At 59.8% G+C, this 20117-nt stretch overlaps 1 protein-coding gene and 2 long non-coding RNA genes across 11 annotated transcripts in view; 2 read left to right on the top strand and 1 right to left on the bottom strand.

Annotated features, from left to right (window-relative positions):
• Positions 1-20117, bottom strand: part of ARHGEF10L (Rho guanine nucleotide exchange factor 10 like) — a 160011-nt gene that overhangs the window by 97195 nt on the left and 42699 nt on the right. For 8 of the 9 annotated variants that reach the window (XR_005786768.1, XM_040462635.1, XM_040462643.1 and 5 more), the window contains exons 2-4: positions 9510-9589; positions 4056-4241; positions 3233-3290 (exon numbers count right to left, since the gene is read on the bottom strand). Coding sequence is in view for 8 of the 9 variants with exons in the window: in XM_040462635.1 (XP_040318569.1) it covers positions 3233-3290; positions 4056-4241; positions 9510-9546 (281 nt within the window). In the remaining variant the exon portion in view is untranslated. Of the gene's footprint in view, positions 1-3232; positions 3291-4055; positions 4242-9509; positions 9590-20117 lie in introns of those variants that run through there. The other variant, XM_040462639.1, reaches the window with a different exon arrangement.
• LOC121022013 (uncharacterized) lies at positions 1937-5364 on the top strand. The gene is made up of 2 exons (XR_005786779.1): positions 1937-2071; positions 4846-5364. It is a non-coding gene; the product is annotated as an uncharacterized LOC121022013 (long non-coding RNA).
• On the top strand, positions 7979-19981 carry LOC121022008 (uncharacterized). Its single transcript, XR_005786775.1, has 3 exons — positions 7979-8093; positions 8289-8298; positions 19971-19981. It is a non-coding gene; the product is annotated as an uncharacterized LOC121022008 (long non-coding RNA).

Raw genomic sequence — 20117 nt, 5'->3', positions numbered from 1 at the left:
GCGCATCCCTGGAGGACAGCCTGGGGCCAATGCCCAGCCTCTGGTTGGAGAGGCCCAAGGTCCTAGTCTCCGGGCTGAATGAACACGTACCATCTCCGCGTGACCCTGGCCGCCTAACTTCCCTGAGCCTCAGTTTCCCCACCTGTGCCATAGGTAAGGACAGGGTCTACTTCCTGCAGATGGGAGGCATCAGCGGGAGTGGGCACTTAGCTCAGGGTGCCCGGTACACAGTAAGCACGATCATTATCACTGCCGTTAACTTTGCCACTGTCATCGTGGTTGTTTTCCAGCAATAGACATATCTCGTGCCACAAGCAGAAGCGTCACCAACGCCGAGCACTTCGAAGGTGGCTCTTGACCAGCAGCAAGGACGGACGAGACCCCGGTTGTTCTCACTCCGTGTTGGGCAGGGTGGCCTGACCCTCAAATCACCCCAGGGGCCTCGGCACCGTGCACCCAGAAACACCAGCAGCTCTGTTTACCCCGTAGACGCCTGGCTGCCCCCCACTGGCCGAGCCGGTGAAGGGACCAGGAAGTCCACAGGCCTCAAAGTCAGACACGGACCCAGTGCCCCCGCCAGGGTACCCGGACTGCCAGTCAGCCTCAGCCAGCCTCGCCACCGCCCACCCCGCAAGTACGATTCCCCTCCCCGCGCAGACTGGGAGAGCTGGGGTAGCTGGTTGCTGAGAGCCCAGTCAAACCCAGGTCGGTCTGACTCCCAGGGTACGGAGCCCAGCCGGCTCCCTCGACAACCAGGACCCAGAATAACAACAGCAAACACATCTGGGGCGGCCGGCGCATGCCAGCCAGACTGAGCACGGGATCAAGGTTACATGTGCCTCGTGCAAGTCCTGCAAGAGAGTAGATTTATGATCCCCGTCTTACCCCTGGGAAGTGAGGCTCGGGACAGGAAGTCAGTTGCACAATGACGCACAGCTAAGCGCAGAGCAGGACTCGAGGCCAGCTCCGCGTGGCTCAGGGCCCAGGCTGCCGGGTGATTCAGGCCCCGGACGCCAGCCCTCACTTTACCCACCTCGCTCCTGCCTGGCAGCTGGCCGGCGGGGACGAGGACTGGCCCGCTTCCCTCCCCCGCTGGGGACGAGGGCCCGGATGGGAGTGCGGTGGCTCTGAGGCTGCAGCAACTCCGGGACCTGGGCGGTGACCCCAACTCTTGTCAGAAGCCTCCCGAGGCCAGGTAGGCAGAGGGACCATTTCCAGACCCGCAGGCAGGGGCCGTGGAGGAAATGCAAGGAGGACTGGTGAAAATGTCCTCCGCTCGGCCATCTGCTTTCTCAAAGCAGCCTCTGCTGAGAGACTACCGTTAGGAAAGTCTAAAAAAAAAAGGACAGCAAACTTTTTTTTCCTCTTTCCCTTAGATAGAAAGGAGGACAGTGATCTGAGCGGATTCTTCTCCCAGAGGACTCCAAAGTAGAAAATCACCCCCCAGGCAAGGAGCTGGAAGTGAAGTAAACAGAGACCCAGAAGGAAGGGGTGCCACTGGGAGCAGACAGAGAGCACTGGAGGAGGAGTCCGAGGCTGCCGGAGTCTCACCGCATGACCTTGGACAAGTCCTGCCCCCCAAGCTCTCCATCCGGGAAACTAAGGGCAGGAAGAGAGGCCCCTGAGGACTCCGGCCAGGACTGAGGCTCTGCAGAGGGCTTTGCCCAGTCAGGGAACTCAAAAGTGACATTTATTCAAGCCAAGTGTTGGCAAGACTCACCGGGCAACCCAGGCCCAGCCCAAGAGGCTGAGGCACTGAGCGCACAGTCTCCGTCCCTCGGGTCCCATCACTGGGAACACCCAGACAGGAGGCGGAGTAGAAGCAAACACAAGGTGCATATTTAGTGCGTCCTTCCACCAGCCTCTCCTATTCCACGATGCTCTTAGATGGGTATTACTTCCGCCTTACAGATGGGGAAAGTGGGGCTCAGAGAGGTTCACGGGCGCCCAAAACCACCCATTTGGAGAAGAGCTGAGTGGGGATTTGAACCTTCGAGAGCTCACGCCCTGGCGCCACCAGGAGATGGTGCTCAAGGGGGCTAGGGCTGCTCCAGGGCGAGTCCCAGGACAGGTAAGGGTGCTGCAGAGGGGCGGGCGGCGGGTCAAGGCCGAGGCTGGGCCCCTGTGCCTGAAACACTCTCTGAGCTACCTGCCCAGTGGGGCTGATGGCAGCAGCTCTCAGGCCCCTGGGTCCCCGCCTCGGCACGGCGCCAGCACTGGCCAGACATCCAATCCGGCCTCCAGGACCCACAGAGAGAAGGCGGGCAGGGACAGTCCCGAGTGGGCAGCGGGGTTCTCCTGGAGGGTGGTCTGAGGGAAGCAAGAGCACCAGACCTTGAGGGTAGCGGTGCACTAGCTCATGGCCGGCTCCCCTTCCCACCCCCCTGCCTCGGCCAGTAGCTTCCTCCAGTAAACTCTCTTCCCCGACCCTCCCCTCTCCCTGAGCTCTCCTCCTGGGCCCCCTCCCATCGGTGTCCCCAGTTCCCTGTGCATCCTTCTCTGGGACCGCTCTCCTGTGTCTGCATCCCCGACTAGACTGCCTTTCTGGCCAGCTTCCTTCCTGGCCCACCCTGGAGGGCTCTAACCCCTGGGAGAGCAGAGCTCCCCGCGCGTGGGTGCAGGGCTGCTGATTCAGTTCAGATCCCCCGCCAGGGAGGAGAGGCCGGCCCATGCCTCTGGCCCAGCAGAAACCCTCCTAGGGCCCACGCACTCCAGATGGCAAATGCAGGGACATTTGCACTTGAATCCAGGGCTGCCTTGGCTCCCGGGGGCCCAAGGCGGCAAAATGCATCTCTGAGACAGCCAGCCTGGAGACACCTGCCTGAGCCTCAGTCTCCCTGGCTCCCCGCACCAGGAAGACAAAAGGAGACTCAAATACCCCTCCCCCCAACCAGCGTGGCCAGGATTTAAAGCCCCGGCCCCAGGCCCTCAATCCACCACTCAGAATTCCTTTAGAGGAGTGCTCTCTGAGGCCCCCGAAGCCAGGCAGCAAGCAGCAGTGAGCCAAACCCTGAGAACCCACTGCTTGTAAGACTCCCAAGCCCCAAATGTGAAGCCCGCCCCAGAGTTGGCTGGGGAGGCCACAGAGGGGATGGCTGACGGATCTTGAATGCGTCCCTCCTTAGCCAAAGACCCATCCAAGCCCTCCTGGGCACAGCGCCACCCTCTCTCACACCTCCTGCCTGGTGTCTCTTCCTCCAACCGCCAAAGCAAAGGAACAAGGCTCACTTACTGTGTCTGGGGTGGTGAGGCTACCGGGTCTGGGTCTGGGTCTGGGTCTGGGTCTGGGTCTGGGGGAAGAGAGCAGAGGAGAGCCCGTCAGGCCCGAGGCTGGTCTCTACCGACTGGGCCCATCCCCGCCCCCTTTCCCGGGTGCCTGCTGGGCTCCTGCCTCCCCTCCCCCAGCCACTGCACCGGCTGTCATTAAGCTCCCCAACCTGTCCTACCTGCACCACCCCCACTCCCACCCCCATGGCCCACATCCCAACTCTGACCAGAACCAGCCGCCCTACCTGCACTGGGCCTGCCCCCCCCCCACCACCCCCAGCTCCTCAAGGAGCCTCTTGTCCCCAAGCCTGCAGGAGGTTCCTGCTAGTCCGGTCCCCAGTCTCTCCCAGATGACACAATACGAGAGCCCAGAAGCTGCCATTTAACATCAGGCTTATCAGGCACTCCCACCCCTAGAGCCACCCTCCGGGACTTCTGGGAACCTCCTTCTCTGGTTGGTGTGATTCCCTGGGAGCAGCTGCTGAGGAAGAGGGGCTCGGGAGACACAGCCCTGGGCACCCGCTGTGTCCAAAGCACAACCCCGGGGCCAAAACCACTTTCATTATGATGTGTCAAAGTGCACCAGATGCTGCAGGAATGCCTGGAATGTCCAGTCCCCAAGGGAAGCGGTGGAATGCAACTTCTTCTCAATGGTTTTTCCCTTCCTGCTTCTGGGGACCATGGTGGGGCCTGGAAGGCATCACTGGGAGCCTGGATCTTCCACTGGCTCTCTGTAGCCCCAGCGGACCGGAAATGGGAGGCCCCAAGGCTCCCCCAAAACACCTTACCAGCGATGGGGGCGGAGTCCCAGTGGATCAGTGGGGCATCGATGTCCTTCTCGGGAGCAATGCCCGGGACGGCCAGGCCAGTGCTGGTGTCCTCGTCATCGTCACTGTCGTCAAACTCGAAAGCCTCTCCAGGGTCGTCCTCCGCCTCAGGGGAGGGGCCAGGGCCTCCAGGAACCAGCTGATCTTCTGGAAGGGAGGAGGAGTCAGCGGCCACAGGGCCTGGGGTTTGGGCAAGGGGGATAACTGCAGCGGGTGAGCAGCTGGGGTCTGAGCGAGGGCAGTTCCCAGAGACTAGAGTAAACCCCTGCCAGGGGCCAGCCGGCCCTCCTGTGCTCCAGAAGTGACCTGTGGTTCGGTGAGGGCTCAAAGCAGGTGGGCAGCGGACAGAGGGGAGGGAGAAAGCCTTCACGGAGAACGCGAGCACATCCACACTCGGACGCACGTCTTTCGTGCCCTTGTTCCCTATTTCCCCATTTTGTAAGCAAGGGGGGCCTTTTAAATGCATCTGCTCGCGTGCGGCTGGGTACGCACCTTTGTGCGTATCTCCATGTGTGTACCCATGTGCTTTTCATACGTGTGAGTGAGCACACACACGCTTGGCCTGCACACCGCAGTGGCATAAAACACGGCCGGCCGCCTGCAAGTGTTTGGAGCCATGCCCCCTGCCATCCATCAAAGCTCCACCGAAGCAGAGCCCTGCCCCACCACACCCCCCCCCTCGACTCAGCCCTGTTTTCTCCATTCCTGTATGACCTGCAGTGATGTGACTTGTGCTCGGTTGTATTCCCAGACAGACCTCAGATCCCTGAGAGCCCCTTTTACCGTCCCCTTGAAGGGGACAGGTCCTGGCCTGGCCTGGGGTAGAAACCCAGAAACTTCTGTTAAACAAGAAAAGGAACGGATCGTCTCTCCCAAAGAGCTGACCAGGCGCTCACCTCTCCACCTACATCACCGAGCTGCGGTTCTCAGTCTTCCTCCGAGGGCTCCCTTCCTAGAACCTGGGGCTGGACAGCGCCTCAGGCTTTCACTTCGCCCTCCCCTCCGGCCTCTTGCAAACCCGCTCCAAAACCAAAGGGTAGTGTGGCCTGGTGTTAAAAGTCTGCAAAGCTGACCACCCCTCCTCCGGCCGCCCTAAGCAGTCCCGCTGTATGCAGCTCACACCGTATGATTTAGAGCATGACCTTCGGTCCTGCCTGGGACCCCAACGTGCTGTGTGCTTCCGAGCAAGCCACTTCACCTCTCGGAGCCCTGACGCCTCCCTCTGTAAACTGGGGAATAAAAACACCCCATGAGGCCGAGAACGTGAACTGAGAAGCAGGTCCAGGTCTGTCAGCCTCACTGCTACTGACTTTGGGGTCGCAGGGTCCTTGTGGTGGGGGCGCTGGAGGAGGACGTACGGCCACAGCCCCGGCCTCCACCAATTAGAAGCAAGTACTGCCCTCCGGCTGTGACAGCCAGAAACGTCTGCAGACATTGCCCAACGTCCCCTGGGGAACAAAATCACCCCAGGTTGAGAACAGACAGGGTAGATGGAGCACCCAGGCACCTGTTGTAGGTACGGCCCCTCCCAGTCTGAGATCCTTGAAGACAGGATCGCCTGGTCTGTGGACTCGGCCCCAGCAGGTGCTCGGGGCAGGGAGGGATGAGTAAGAAGGCAGCGAGGTGCATGGAGCAGAGAGACAGCTGGATGGAACAGCAGACAGACTGATGGGCATATCCAGTTCCAGCAGTCTGTTGGACTAGAAAACTCCAATCCTTCCCCCCGCGACCTGGGAGTTTGCAGAGCAGAACATTCCAGGTGCAAATGTACCAAATCCAAGAAGTCCCCTCGTCAGCTGCACGCCAGCTCATCCTCCCTCCCCCACCCCCAGCCGGAGACCACTGAGGCGGGGGCCCACCTCTCCTCCTGGGAGCTTAGGGGGCCCCTTGGGCCAAAGTCAGCAGGATGGACCCTTCCAGGCCATGGTGTGGCCAGGGACACAAGCCGCTCCCCCAGGTCAGGGAACCAAACCCTGGTGGCGAGCCCGAAAATGCCCGTTCTGTCTTAGTTCCCATCCTACATGCTCCACTGAGCCCTGCTGCCCCCTTGGATGCTGGGTGGGCCCTGAGATGATGAACTGACACGAGAAATCCCGGGCTGAGTCAGAAGCCAGGTTAGTAGCTTTCATGTTCTGGCTCTCAACCCACTGGTGAGTCACAAAATCAATTAGGGGATTCCCCGGGCAGCCTTTTGTTTCATTTTTGAAATGCTTATTTGAGATATTTTTAAATATTTTAGGTTTATAAAGTCACACTTGGGATTACTCTCGATATTGCTTTTGACAGTTCTGTTCCAGGGTATATATACACACACACACACACACACACACGTACAGGTGGTCTAGAACCTTCTACCGCTCTCCCCTCGCTCGCCCCACGCAGCCACACTGGTCTTGCTACACCGTGAACGTGCCAGATGTGCTCCTGCCTCAGGACCTTTGCACTTTCAGTCCTGGGGTCCGGAATGTTCTTCCCCAGGCATCTTCTCCTGCTCTCACCTCCTTCAGGTGTTTACTACAGGTCACCTGCAGGTGAGGCTGCTGTGAGCGAAACTGCCCACAGAGACACCCTGGGACTCCCCATTTGACTCGCCTGCTTTACTTTGCCCTACGGCCCTCGTCAGCAACGAGGTTTGACGCTTTTATTTTACTGGGTCCTCACTAGAACGTACGTGAGCTCATGAGGAATTCTGGTCTGTTTTGTCCACTGTCACATATATCCCCAGCATCTGGTACAGTGCCCGCACACAGTAGGTGCACAACAAGCATCTGTTGAACACACACGCACACACACATGTGCACACACACACTCCTGTTGCCATGTCTATGGGTCGTGGTATTAAAAGTTTAAAAACACCACAGGGCGCCTGGGTGGCTCAGTCGGTTGAGCGTCCGACTTCGGCTCAGGTCATGATCTCGCGGTTCGTGGGTTCGAGCCCCGCGTCGGGCTCTGTGTGGACAGCTCGGAGCCTGGAGCCTGTTTCGGATTCTGTGTCTCCCTCTCTCTCCGCCCCTCCCTGGCTTACTCTCTCTCTCTCTCTCTCTCTCTCTCTCTCTCTCTCTCTCTCTCGGTGCCCTTGGCCCCTGCCCACTTGAATCTGCCTGAGAGGCGGCAGGGATACTGTGTGCATGACCAGTGTCACAGGGTGACTAGGGTGTCACAGCCAGACCACTGGGCTCCAACCCCAGCTCTCCTAGATGCTGCCTGAGCATCAGGTCATTTTATCCCCACAGGCGGCGGCTTCCTGACCCATAAGGAGGACAGTGACAGTGAGTACCTCACAGGCGAGCAGAGGGGGCGGGGTGAGGACGGGAGGGAGGAATGAACTGATGCATATAAAGCGCCCGGTGTGAGGTACGTGCTCACTGACATTAGCTATTCTGATAATAATGGTCCCACTCATTGTCCTGTGTCATTGCATCCTTACCATTATCTTCGTTGTTGTTATTATTATTATTATTCAGTCAGAGCCCAGCCCCAGGCCCTCGGGGAGATGGGCAGGCCTTCCCAATCACAGGCCTGGCCCGCTGAGCCACCGGCCCACAGGCTGTGTGCAGGGACATCCGTCAATACAGTCACGCCTGCATCCCGAGGACTGTTCCCAGCAGCCCCTGGGCCAGTAAGACGGGACCCCTCACGTCAAGGAGCTCACTGCAGGTGAGGCGGGCGGCAAATATGGCAAGAGATGGCCACAGCACACAAGGGACTGAGCCAGTGCCCAGCGACAGCAGAGGGGGGCTCAGGCCGGCCGGGGCTGCCCCTTCACAGGGCCTTGCAGGATGAGTGAAGGTCCGACAGGCTCGTATCGAGCTGGTGCTCCAGAGGCTGCGGCCACGGCCGGAGCGGGGAACGAACGGCCCGTGAGCCAGTGGGGGCGCAGACGCGGAGGTGTTTCGGGGGATTTGAGTTTCATTTAGTAAGACAACAGCAAGTTCTCAGAGAATCCGCAAGTGGCAAAGAGCCTGTCTCCACCAGGTGGCACTGGCCCGAGTTTCAGATGTTTGCTGAATGGGACCGAATCAGTTTAATCGCAAAATCGTTGTGTTCTTCATTGTTGCCGGGCAGGAGGAAGGGTGCAAAACGCCCACGGCAGCAGGAGGCAGGGCAGGGGGCATCCTGGGATCAAAGCCACAGTCGGGCATCAGAAGATGCCCTGGTCCCCACAGCCCTGTCCCCATGCTCCTGAGACCCAAGGCAACCAGACGTGGCTCCTTATCAGAAGGAAAAATCAGAAGGCCCCTCCCTGGATAATGAGAGCTGAACTGAGCCCTTCCCACCCATCCCGACAGGTGGCAGGACCAGAACCGGCCACATATGCCTTTGATGTTCCTGGACGCACTCCCGTCCTGGGGAGAGCCAACCCCGGCAAGGCCGGGGGAGGCAGGACGCCTGAGCAGCCACCCTGCACCGTGAAGGTGGGTTCACTGTGCTGGTCCCCACCCTTCGGAGAAGAACACGAGGGCTCAGGGAGGAAGGGACCTCTCCTTGGTCTCGGCCCGGGGTTCAGAGCCCGGCACACTTGGCCTTGTCCCGCAACACCCCATGGTGATAATGGCTTCTATTCATTGAGCGATTGATCACCACACACCCGGGCTTTACATATATTTAAACCTTGCAACAGCACAGGAGAGGGTGTCATTACCAACCCCATGTTTCCGGCTGATGAAACAGCCACGGAATCACCAAGTCGTTCAGCCAAGCCCACGGTGTCAGTGGCAGGGCTGGGCTGGTGAAAAAAAGCCCCCAGGCGGGACCTCTCTGCTATCTGCGTCCCCCAAAGGAGGATAAACGGACAGGAATCTGGGCCCAGTGAGAGAAGGGTGTCCAGCTCCTCCAGGATTCTGGCTTCTGGATTCTGCCTACGGTGTCCGAGGCCCCACTGCCAGGCTTTGCCAGATAAACCACAGGACATCGAACTGAATCTCAGATTAACAACAAATAATTTGTTAGCATAAGCATGGATTTTTCTTCTTCTTCTTTTCGATAACTCTGGTGACCCTGCCGCTGCTAGACGACCTGACCTCGGGACCTTGGCAGATGGAGGCGGGCGGCCCCAACGCCTTCCCCTCCAACCTGGGGTCGCTGCCCTCAACTCATAAGCCTCACTCCCCTCCGCCCCCCCAAGCACACGACACGGCTGCGGTCACGTCTAAGGGTTGTGGCCTTCAAAGTTTAAAGTCTCCGGGGCATGTTAGGTAAAGACTCAAGCCTCGTCTGGAGCCTACTCTGTGTGACAAGGAAATTATGATTTCCCTGTTGCAGGCGAGGAAACTGAGGCACAGGGGTGAAGTCACTTGCCCAAGAGCTCACAGCCAACCACCAGCAGGGCAGGCTTCACGCCCAGGGCCGGTGGCCCTCGGCCAGCCCCGGGGCCCGTTCAGAGGGGGGTCGGGCGGAAAGCCTGGGGTAACTTACCTATGGCAGCCTGTGGAGGAGGGTTGGAGGAAGCCATCAGACAGGGTCCAGCTCAAACCAGCACCGTCCCAGCCGCTCGCCTGTGGGGAAAAAAAAAGGCCAGAAATCTAATTAGCTGGCGTTTAAGGGCAAAGTTTCGTCAACAGAAAGGGGTCACTGGCTCACGGCCAGGTGCTCCAGCCCGCCAGCTCTCCGGCTCCTTCCCCAGCGGCTCCGGGAGCACAGGACAGCCCCAGAAAGGGCCCAGCCCCCACCCACCATAAATCATTAACCCAGAACACCAGCAGCTGCAGAGCCGTAACCCCATCTTCCCAGAAAACCCTGGCCGCCCCCGACCAGAGACCCGGGGCAGCCCAGTGGGTCTGGCTAGACAACCCCTCTCATCCCTTCCGGCTTGCAGGCAAACTCCAGCCCCAGAGGCCAGGATCACACTCAGGCCCCTGTGTTCCAGAAGCTGGATCATGCCTGCACGGTCTTGGATGTGACTGGACACTTCCTCCTCCCGCTGCCCACTGACCACAGCTCCCTGGAGGCCGGCCCCTCGCACCAGCCCCGCCTGCAGCCCCACTGAAGGCCGTTCACTCTTTCTTTGTCTCTCCCCGTCCTGCCCCACAGGGTTGGCCAGCTGGCGAGGGGCCACCGGCCTTGGCACATGGGCGTAAGGGAAGTAAAAGGCTGCAGAGAGGCAGATGGCCAGAGACAGGGGTAGAATCCCAAATGCTTGGAGCCGGGAGCGCAACCTCAAAGTGGGGGCTCTGCTGGGCTTCCCGGGCCCTGCAGCCAACCTTGCAGAAGTCCCGCGGTGAGAGAAGGAGCTCTCCCCACTCCCCACCGGCACTCCCCCGATTCCGAGCTAAGGGCTGTCCTTCTAGACCTTTCTGTAGAGGACAGAATCAGTCCTGGAGGGAAAGCACGAGCCCTCCAACCCAAGCAGCCCCTGCCACAAACTAGCTGTGAGCCTGTTTTTTTCCTCTCCAGTCCTAAAGCCTTTATTTTCGTTAACTGGCTTCCTAAATAAATATAGGACACACGTAAATAGCAATTAATTGATAACAGCAAACATTCCCATGGTGCCTGCTACGTCTCAGATGCTATTCTAAGCACTTTACAAATATTAACATCTGTGAACCCAAACTATGAGAAAACGAAGCCCAGAGTGGTTAAGAAAGTTGCCCAGCATCACACATGTACTAAGCGCCGGAGCCGGGGTTTGAACCCAGGCCATAGACCGCCCCCCCCCCCCAACCCGGTCCACACTCATTAAGTAGCCACCACACTCTAGTGCCTCTCGAAACCCAAGCAGTATAAAGGCTGCACAGCAAAAACTAAGTCTCCCTTCCCCCAGCCACCCCGCCCCCCCCCCAAAGTGACCGCTGTCACTAGGTCCTTAGGAGTCCCTCTAAATGTCCCATGTGTGTGCCAGCTTATACCTGTCCTGTATACGCATCTTGTTTCACACGGGAGGGAGCACGCCGCACCGACTGTGCTGTACCCACCTTTTTTTTTAAAGCTTAAGAAGCTTGGGGGCACCTGGGTGGCTCAGTCGGTTAAGCATCCGACTTCAGCTCAGGCCATGATCTCACGGTTCGTGGGTTCAAGCCCCGTGTCGGGCTCTGTGTGGACGGCTCGGAGCCTGGAGCCTGCTTCCCATTCTGTGTCTCCCTCTCTCTCTGCCCCTCCCCTGCTCGTCCTCTGTCTCTCTCCCTCCCTCTCTCTCTCTCTCTCTCTCAAAAATAAATAAACATTAAAAAAAATTTTTTTTAATAAGTAAAAATAAATATAAAAAAGCTTAAGAAGCTTTTTTCAGAACGGTACAGACCGGTTCGCCGGTTGCTGCTATCCCTGTCGAGTTCACTGTGCTGAGCTCGGCAGGTGGGTCCTAGACTTCTTCCTCTTCGGGGCGGGGGGGGGGGGGGGGTCATCTCTTTGGAAACACCTGTCAAGACTGGACAGGCGGGCAGGCCCCCTCAACAGTGCCGTTTCCCGCTACAGGGTGCAGAATGGCTAGCCGGGGGGCTGTGCGACAGAGAGAAGGGCCGAGGAGGAAGCCCCAGCTCCTGGGCGGCAGGGGGACCCCAGCAGGGTGAGCCCAGGACGGGGACCACCCAAGAGCAGCCAGCATGAGCACCTCCCTCCACCGGCAGCCGCCCTGCTCACCAGAGCAGGTACCTTCCGGGTCTCATTTAATCAAAGAGCTTATCACTTCCTCCTTCCCTCTAGAGTTCAAGGTCCATCCAGCCCTGAGGCCCGGTAGGAGACCGTCCTCCAGCCTGCACCCGCCTCCCCCTCATTAGCTCATTAGCTCGTGAGGCTCACCCCAGTCGGAGCCACCTCCCACCCCCAATCCCTGAGCGGCCCCATCCCTCTTTCCTACAGGAGGCCTGGAGAAGACCCCTGGAGGGGCTCCGCAAAGTCAGGGAGGCTGCACAGGCTGGGCCAGGCGCTTGAGGACAGGGGAGGCTGGCCTCTGGGGAGAGAGGCCAGAGGACAGGGGAGGGGAGAGTGGGCAGGGGGTCCAGACAGGCAGGGAGTCAGTCCCAGAAGCTGGGGAAGCAGCAGATACTGGCATAGCCGAGTCCGGCGGCCTTGCTCCACGACGGGGGCCCGCCACCCAGTTTTGCTTGGAGGGAAACAAGAAAAAGGTCCTAGCCCCCCAGCCATCTCAAACCTGGTCTCGGAGGCACCTGTGTCTGTCTCCTGGAAGCCAGGAGAAACGTGTGGCACAGGCCAGCAAGGCCAGGAGTTTGGGCCGGGCAGGACCAGGGCTTCTCCACGCAACTGCACCCTTCCAGAGGTTTCTGTGACTTTTGGCCTTTTGTCAGACATACACTTGGCTGACCTGCCCCCGACCCTTGGCTGCCACAGTGACCAATTCCACAACACATACCCTCAGGCTTTTCCTTTCGCCTCCAGAATGAAGTCCAGGACCCAATCGAGGCCCTCAGGGACCCGCCCCTCGCCTTTCTCCATTGACCTCTCTCCCATCCATGCTCAGCCCTCATAAGGGTCGTCAGGCCCCTGCCCCTCCCAACCTGGTTTATATTTCTGGGCCTTTTGCTCAGGCTGTTTACGCCCTCCAGCTAGAACGCCCTCTCACAGCCAGCAAGCAAACTCCTACTTAACCTTCAAAACCCACTGATTTCATGACACGGTTCCCAAGGCTGGTTGTGAAACTTAAAAAAAAAAAACAAAAAAAAAAAACATGTGTCCCAAGTCCATGATTCTGACAGCTCAGGGATGCAGCCAAGGAAAGTCTAGTCTATTTTCAAAAGGCACAAGTGATTCTGGGACACACACACACACACACACACACACACACACCCTGTTATAACTGTCTCCCTCAGTGGACTGTGACTTCTTGTCATCTCAGTGTCTGGAACACTAGACAACAGCCGCTCAACTGCACCAAATTAAGCCCAGGGGTTGCGAACCCGAGAGCCTGAGAACCTTTACCTGCCTGGGATCTACTCACTGTGGAACCGTACGGCCGGTGTGTCCCTGGGCCTGGGGCAGCTGTGGGTGTTGGGCTTCCTGCCGGATGGAAAGAAGGGCATGACCCAGGGGGGAACCTCAGACCCCTCGGGTATCCTCGGCCCTGTCCGGAAAGACCGGAGCCGGGAGGGAGAGGTGGGGATGCCAGCTGGGCAGTGGGGGGGACCCGCAGCTACTGCGTGCGGGGAAGCAGGGCGCCCACAGCTCTGCCCTCAGAGCAAGCAGCCACCTGCTGGGGGCTCTGGAGGGAGACATCATCTCCCAGAAAGCCTGGAGAGACACGGCGCCTCGTCCAAGAAGATGCCGGAGGAGCTATAGCAAGGGGCACACGTCCAGAACTCAGAGCCCCGGAAAGAGACCTACGGGAAGGAAGGACTCAGATGCTAAAGCTGCTTCTCTCTGGCCGCCAGACCTCAGGAGGTTAATCCTCTGGTGCCTCCTGCCCTTGACTCTCAGACGCAGGTGTAAACGAAATGGCACTTGATCATGCCGGTGGGTTCGTAACGCGTGCTAGTTCCCTGCCTGGAGTCCCTGCTGCTCTCTGGGGACGGACAGCCGTCCCAAGGACAGACAGCCATCCCACTCTGCAGACTGCTCAACGAAGCTCAGACCGACTGCCCACCAGACTCCTGGCCCCGTCCTTTTTTATTCTTAAATTCTTTTTAATCTGTATTTATTTTTGAGAGACAGAGAAAGACAGAGGAGGAGCAGGGGAGGGGCAAAGAGAAGGAGACACGGACTCTGAAGCGGGCTCCAGGCTCTGAGCTGTCAGCCCAGAGCCCGACGCGGGGCGCGAACTCACGAGCAGTGAGACCATGACCTGAGCCGAGGTCAGTCGTTTAACAGACTGAGCCACCCAGGCGTCCCTGACCCTGTCCTTTGTGACCCTCATCACTCTTGAGATCACAGAATGACAGCTGACACGGCTGTGCACCAAGCTGCACGCTGGACACTTGAGTTAATTTCATTCCCCTGACAGACGAGGCCGATGAGGCTGAGGGATGTGTCCCAGGCCACGCAATCCTGAGCAGGGAGTCCCCGGGCTGTGAGCGGGGAGAGCCAGGGCAGGCCCCTCAGGCTGGTTCTAAGCAAAATCCCCAGCAAGAAGCAGAAGGCCGGTAACAAGTGAGGGCACTGCCCGGCCCGCCCCCCCCCGGCGCTTCCCTGCCCCTCACAAGCCTCCAAATGCCAGAGGGGCAAGGAGGCCGGCTCTCTCACCCACTAGGTGCCAGGCCACTCAATGGGCTTCCCTCGAGGGATGGGGGAGGAAGGCTCTGAGAGGAGCTCCCTCCAGGCTGCGGGCAGGAGCGAGGCTTGGTCAACGGCTGAAGCCTCATACAATGGAGGCTCTGTCCCTGCCCAGAGTAGGCACCCCCAGCCCCCAGCCTTCCTCCCCCGGGGACTTCCTAGGCAGGTCCCTGGTCAATGATCCCCAGGCAGGACAGGTGGGGAGGAGCCCCCAGGAGGAGGCCCCTGGGCAGAAGAGCCCATCCACTCAGCACCCCTCGGGGCAGGCGTTGGGGGGGGGGGGTGATCCCTGGAAATGAGAGCCAAACCAGCCGGGAGCAGCTAGTGGATCGTGGATATAAACAGGGCTGCCCCAGGCTGGTCCCCGGTGCCCCCCCTCTCTCTCAGCCCCTAGCGCATTAACTCCTCTGTCTGCAGGAATCCAGCCCAGGCAAGAGGCTCCAGACTGAAGGACCCGGGGAAAAGCCTCCTACTATGGGCTGAACCATCCTGCCCTCATCTCCTGTCCTCATCCCTGGAGGGTCCAGGCCCTTGGCCACGTCCTGGGTGGGTTGTGTGATGGGGCCCCACGGCCCACAGTCTGGAGGCGGGACAGGGGCAGCGTTGACTTTTTGCCTCCCCTTCACCCTTCTGAGCCTCAGTTTCCCCGGAAACACCACTCCACCCCCACCCCACCCCCCCCCGCCAGGTAATGTTAGTGCCCGCGTGGCTTCAGTCGCTCAGTCTAGAGGCGGGGCATTTCCATGCCAGCACCAAACCTGAGAGGTGGGCTTCTTTCCCGGTCTTTGAGAGACGGGAAACTGAGGCTCAGATCGGCAAAGCCTTTGCCTGACGTCAGCGGGGAGCACGAGGCGGGACCAGGAAAGGAAGGTGTGCCTGACTCCACCCAAGTTGACAAAGCTGACGTAGGGGAAGGATTGACGGTCCGGGCTGCAGAAATAGCCCAGGCCTCCAGACAGGCTGGGGGAGCTGGGGCTTCCAGGGAAGGGCCCCTCCATGGGAAATGGGGTGAGCGCGCAGGTGAAAGCGGGGGCGGGGGGCGGGGTCAGGCTCACCTCCAGCAACTTTCCCAGTGACAGTGCCGGTGTTCGCCCATCCCCCACTCAACAAACATTTCACTGGTCACCTACTGCCTGCCAGGGAAGGGGGGGCAGCTGGGGCCTGGGGACAAAGGGACAAAGGAACAAAGGAGAGGCCCGCCTGTACCCGCACCTGCAGGGCAGGAGGCTCCCTGAGCACGGAAGGGGGGTGCCGAGCCCGCATTTCCCGCCAGGCAGCGATCCCACAGAAGCCCAGCGGATTCCGGGCCCACGTTTCATTCCAGATCAGAGCCTGGGGCGGGGGTCCTGGCTCCAGTATTTGCCAGAACTTGCTTAGCTGCGTATGCACTGCGGGGAGGGGGGCACCTCGGGTTAAGATGAGCCACGAACAAGGTAACGAACGTTGCCACGTGGCGTGGCGCGCCCAGGAACTCGCCAGAAGGTGCGACTCGTTACGACACGACAGACAGCCCCCAGGAGACTCGGCGCCCGGCTCCCCAAACACCACAGATGGGAGCCGGCCCACGGCTCCGGCCCCCTCCACACCGGCAGCCCCGACCTCCCAGCCCGGGGGGCTGGAGTTGAGGGCGGCGTCCTGGTTCCTGACCTGTACCCAGTGGGCATCCCCCCTCTGGTGCCCGGCATGCCACCCCCCTCCCTCGGGATGCAGGGGACTGACTTCCCCAAGCAGGGAAGTCGGGGTTCGGTCAGGGAGGTGGTTTCACACGGCTGGATTCCAGCAGGGCTCCAGACCGGCCGTGTGCCTCCTGCTTCCCGCCTTCCGCGAGGAGGGCAGTGGCCCTTCCCCTGGCCTGTCCCACCCCGGGCGCTCACAGCCCCACGGGCCTCCCGATGGGGGAACCCCGGCACCTTCCTCATGTCGACCCCCGCTTAGACAACAAGACCCTGGACCCTGAGCTGATGTCAGAAGGGGAGGAACTTGGGGGCTGGGGGAGGGAGGGGGGAGGGAGGGTTTGTGAGGAGGGAGGTGGTCCTTCTGGGGAGAAGATGACACAGCCAGGAGAACCTCAGCTCCTCTCTCCCGGGTCACGCCCCGCCACCACAAAGATGCTGCGTGACCGCCCTTCTTAAAAATTAAAACACGGGGGCGCCTGGGTGGCTCAGTCGGTTAAGCGTCCGAGCCTTGATCTCGGCTCAGCTCATGATCTCACAGTTTGTGGGTCTGAACCCCACGTCGGGCTCCGTGCTTACAGGGAGGGGCCTGCTTGGGATTCCCCCTCCCCTGCCCCTCACCCTCTAAATAAACAAACGGGCACTAAGAGGGGCGCCCGGGTGGCTCCGTCCATTAAATGTCCAACTCTGGATTTCGGCCCAGGTCATGATCTCACGGGTTTGTTGAGTTCAAGCCCCGCATCAGGCGGCCTCTGTGCCGTCCGTGCGGAACCTGCTTAGAATTCTCCCGCGCGCTCCCTGTCTGCGCCTCCCTCGCTCGTTTGCTCTCTAAATAAATAAGTAAATAAGTAAATGAATAAATCAATCAGTAAATAAACAAACCTCCCTGATCTCCTCCACCCACCACCAGCTTCCCCTGCTCCCCTTGTGCAAGCGTTACCTGCAACCCCTGTCCGGGACCCGCTCCCTTTCTCTGCGGAACCACGTGGGTGGGAGGAGGGGTATCTGCCCCCACTGTGGAGCCCATCTCTCCCTTCCTGCAACCCTCTCTCTGCTCTCCTCCCTCTCCGGGGCTCCTCTCCCAGCCCCCTTTCCTCCCACGGGACCACTGGGCTACCGCCAGGCTCATGACTCGGGCCTGACTCGAAGATGCCTCCCTGGGCCACCGCGCCTGTTTCTCGGTTTTGGAGACCGTTTCTGCAGTGACACCTCCAGCCTGACCTTCTCCCCACCGGCCTGCTCCGCGGACAGCGGGGCACCCTGAAGTTAACATCCGTCCCAGCTCCCGACGGCCACCCGACTCCTCCTCGGCCGCCCATCTCACCCGATGGCGGCGCCAGCTTGCGGGGGGGGGCTGGAGCTCAAGCCTCCGCCTCGCCTTGACCCCTTCTCTCTCCCACAGCCACATCCCAACCCCTCAGCAAACCTTGTTGGTCTGCCTTCTAAATGCATCCAGACTCCGATGACTTCTCACCATCTCCTCTGCCGCCACGCTGGGCCAAACTGTCACCGCCTCTCACCTGGACCATTAGAACAGCCCCAGACCGGTCTCCTGTTTCCCCTTTCCCCCCCCCCCCCGCCCCACGCACTTTGTTCACGACACGGCAACCCAGGCACACCGCTGCTCGAACCCTCCAGTGCTTTCCTACCTCGTTCAGAATGGAAGCCAGGGTCCCCACAAGGCCCTACCTGGTGTGCCCCCGACCCCAAACTGCAGCTCCTACCAGTCTCCACACAGCTTACCCTACCCCAGTCACAAGGACCGTCGTGCAGTTCCTCAGACGCCTCATGCACGTTCCTACCTCAGGACCTTTGCGCTTGCAGTTTCCTCTGCCTGGAACGCTCTTCCCCCAGACATACACATGGATGGCTCTGTCACCTGCTCCAGGGCTCTGCTCAAAGAGAGGCCCTCCCCATCCATCCTCTTTAAAATAGTACACACATATCCCCCTCACGCCGCTGCCCTGCCTTCATAGCATTTAACACCTCTGGACATCTGAACGTTTCGGTTGCCTCTATCAGTTTCCTCCTACCGGACCGTGCACTCGACAGAGGCAAGAGAATTAGCATTTTGTTCACTGCTCCATCCACAGCCCCGGGGCAGTGCCTGGCCCCCAGCACGCCTCAACACACACCTGCTAAGTCAATAAAGGGATCCCTGGTCCCACGCCGGCCCCGGGGTCAGGCCCACCGTCACCATCAGGGGAGGGGAGACAGGGGCCAAGGCCCACGGGACACCTGCTCCTAGGACTGTGCCTCCCTCTCTGAAGTCAGCACGTGGCCGGGACAGCTCCTCCCAGGAGAGCTTCCCAATCGAACCTGCTGCCAAGCTGTGCAAGAGCCGGTTCCCCAAAACCAGTGTGGAAAGAGGTCTGGGGCCAACGCCAGGGTGTGATCACAAGAGGGGTAGGGCAGGGCAGGAGGGAAGACTTGGACTATTTTTAAAAACTCGCTCCCAAAAAGACCACGTTCTTGTTCTGATGAGTCAGAGGCATGTGACCAGGAGAGGGGACAGGACCCCAGGGCGCCAAGGGCCACCCCCCCCCCAGCCACTCCAGCAGGCAGGTGGGAGACCCTGGGACGCGTGCGGCTTTCCAAGGAAGGGGCAGGCAGCTTCCAGCGCGGCTGCAGGGGCACAGCCCAGCGCTGCGGCATAGGCTGGCGGGCCGCGGACAGTGGGGGAGGCCTCCCTTTCAAAGCCCACTAGAGTCCACTCTGGCTCCAGCCGTGTCCCTTCAGGCCCAAGCTCTGCCTCTCTCAGGGAGTGGGCTGTCTGTTTTGTCCCACAAGAGAAGTCTGGGCAGGAAAAAAAAAAAAACCTTTGCAAACTCAGAGCTAAAAATACTCAGTCCACCCAACCAAGGCAGGGCGAGCTGGCCGGCAGCATCTGAAGCCTCCTGAAACACAAGCCCTACACGAGTCCCAAGGGATCCAGAGGCCTCAGTGACATGGCCCAGGATAGCTCTGGCTGAGCCCTCAAAGCAGCCAGCGCTTAGATCCAAACCACCCCCCCCCACCCCACCCCCGTGACAATGTGCCACCTTCCCCAAGCAAGATGCGCATTTCCCAGCAGCTCTCTGTTCTCCCACCTGGGAGGGCAGGACAGAAATTCAGGTCTTCCTACCAGCCCCACAAGGGGGCAGACCATCCACGAGTCGGTGGGATCGGCCCCATTTTCCAGACGAGGAAACTGAGGCTGAAGAGAGGGAGAGAGATTTGTCCAAAGTCCAGAAGCTCCAGGATTAGACTGAGGTGTGTCCGGATCTTTCCCCTGGGGCAGGCTGCCTCTCCCTCATCAGGCCAGGGGCTCCATCCCACCCCCTCACAATTAACTTCACATTTCGGAGAAGGCACTGCCTGGGCCTAGGGGAAGGGGAACAGAGAGGCTGGGCTGGAAGGGAGGGGGGCGGTGGCAGGGAGACTGAGGGGTGATGTCAACCACAAAACGGCTTTGCCCTGAACCCCGGACCCAGGACACTGACCCACACAGGGAGCTGCTTCCAATCACCCGTCCTCCTTCATGGCCAACTTTAACAAGGTCCTAACTGGTGCTCACCAACCCAGTAATGGGGCTCTCAGGAACAGGTAACTGATGTGGCCCACAGCCAGGCCCTACAGAGAAGTCCCCAACTCCCTCCCCTCACTGCTTCTGCCCTTGGCACTGAGAGCTGAGAGCTCACCCCTGCCCCCATCCCGCTCCCAGAGTGGTGGCCACTTGGCCCGTGGAAAATGGGGGGCCTGCTGCGCTCAGGGCTGCACCTGTTCTAAAGCGGTCTCTGGCCCCGTGGTGGTGGCCGGGGGTCCTCAGGTGCCCCTTTTTGCCACCATCATACCCCAGGTGTTGTTCTGAGGAGAGTAACCTCTGTGGCCAAACCTGGCTGGGTTTACCCTCTGTGACAGTAACATTTATGCTACTGCTCTGTCCCTGGGCTCCTCTTCCGGAGGAGAACCACAAGAATCCCTACCCCGTAGGTTATTTTAAGGATTAAATGAGATAATAGCACATAGAGTGCCTCACTGAGAGCCTGGAACACAATAGGAGCTCAAGAAATGTTTGCTGGGTGCCCGGGTGGCTCAGTCGGTCGAGCGTCCGACTCCTGATTTCGGCTCAGGTTGTGATCTCTGTGAGATCGAGCCCCGCGTCGGGCTCTGCGCGGACAGCACGGGGCCTGCTTAGGATCCTCTCTCTCCCACC

This window comes from Herpailurus yagouaroundi, unplaced genomic scaffold (assembly GCF_014898765.1).
Source record: "Herpailurus yagouaroundi ecotype Mexico unplaced genomic scaffold, PumYag 77, whole genome shotgun sequence".
Classification (NCBI taxonomy): domain Eukaryota; kingdom Metazoa; phylum Chordata; class Mammalia; order Carnivora; family Felidae; genus Herpailurus; species Herpailurus yagouaroundi.
This window is presented reverse-complemented; position numbering and strand designations above follow the sequence as displayed.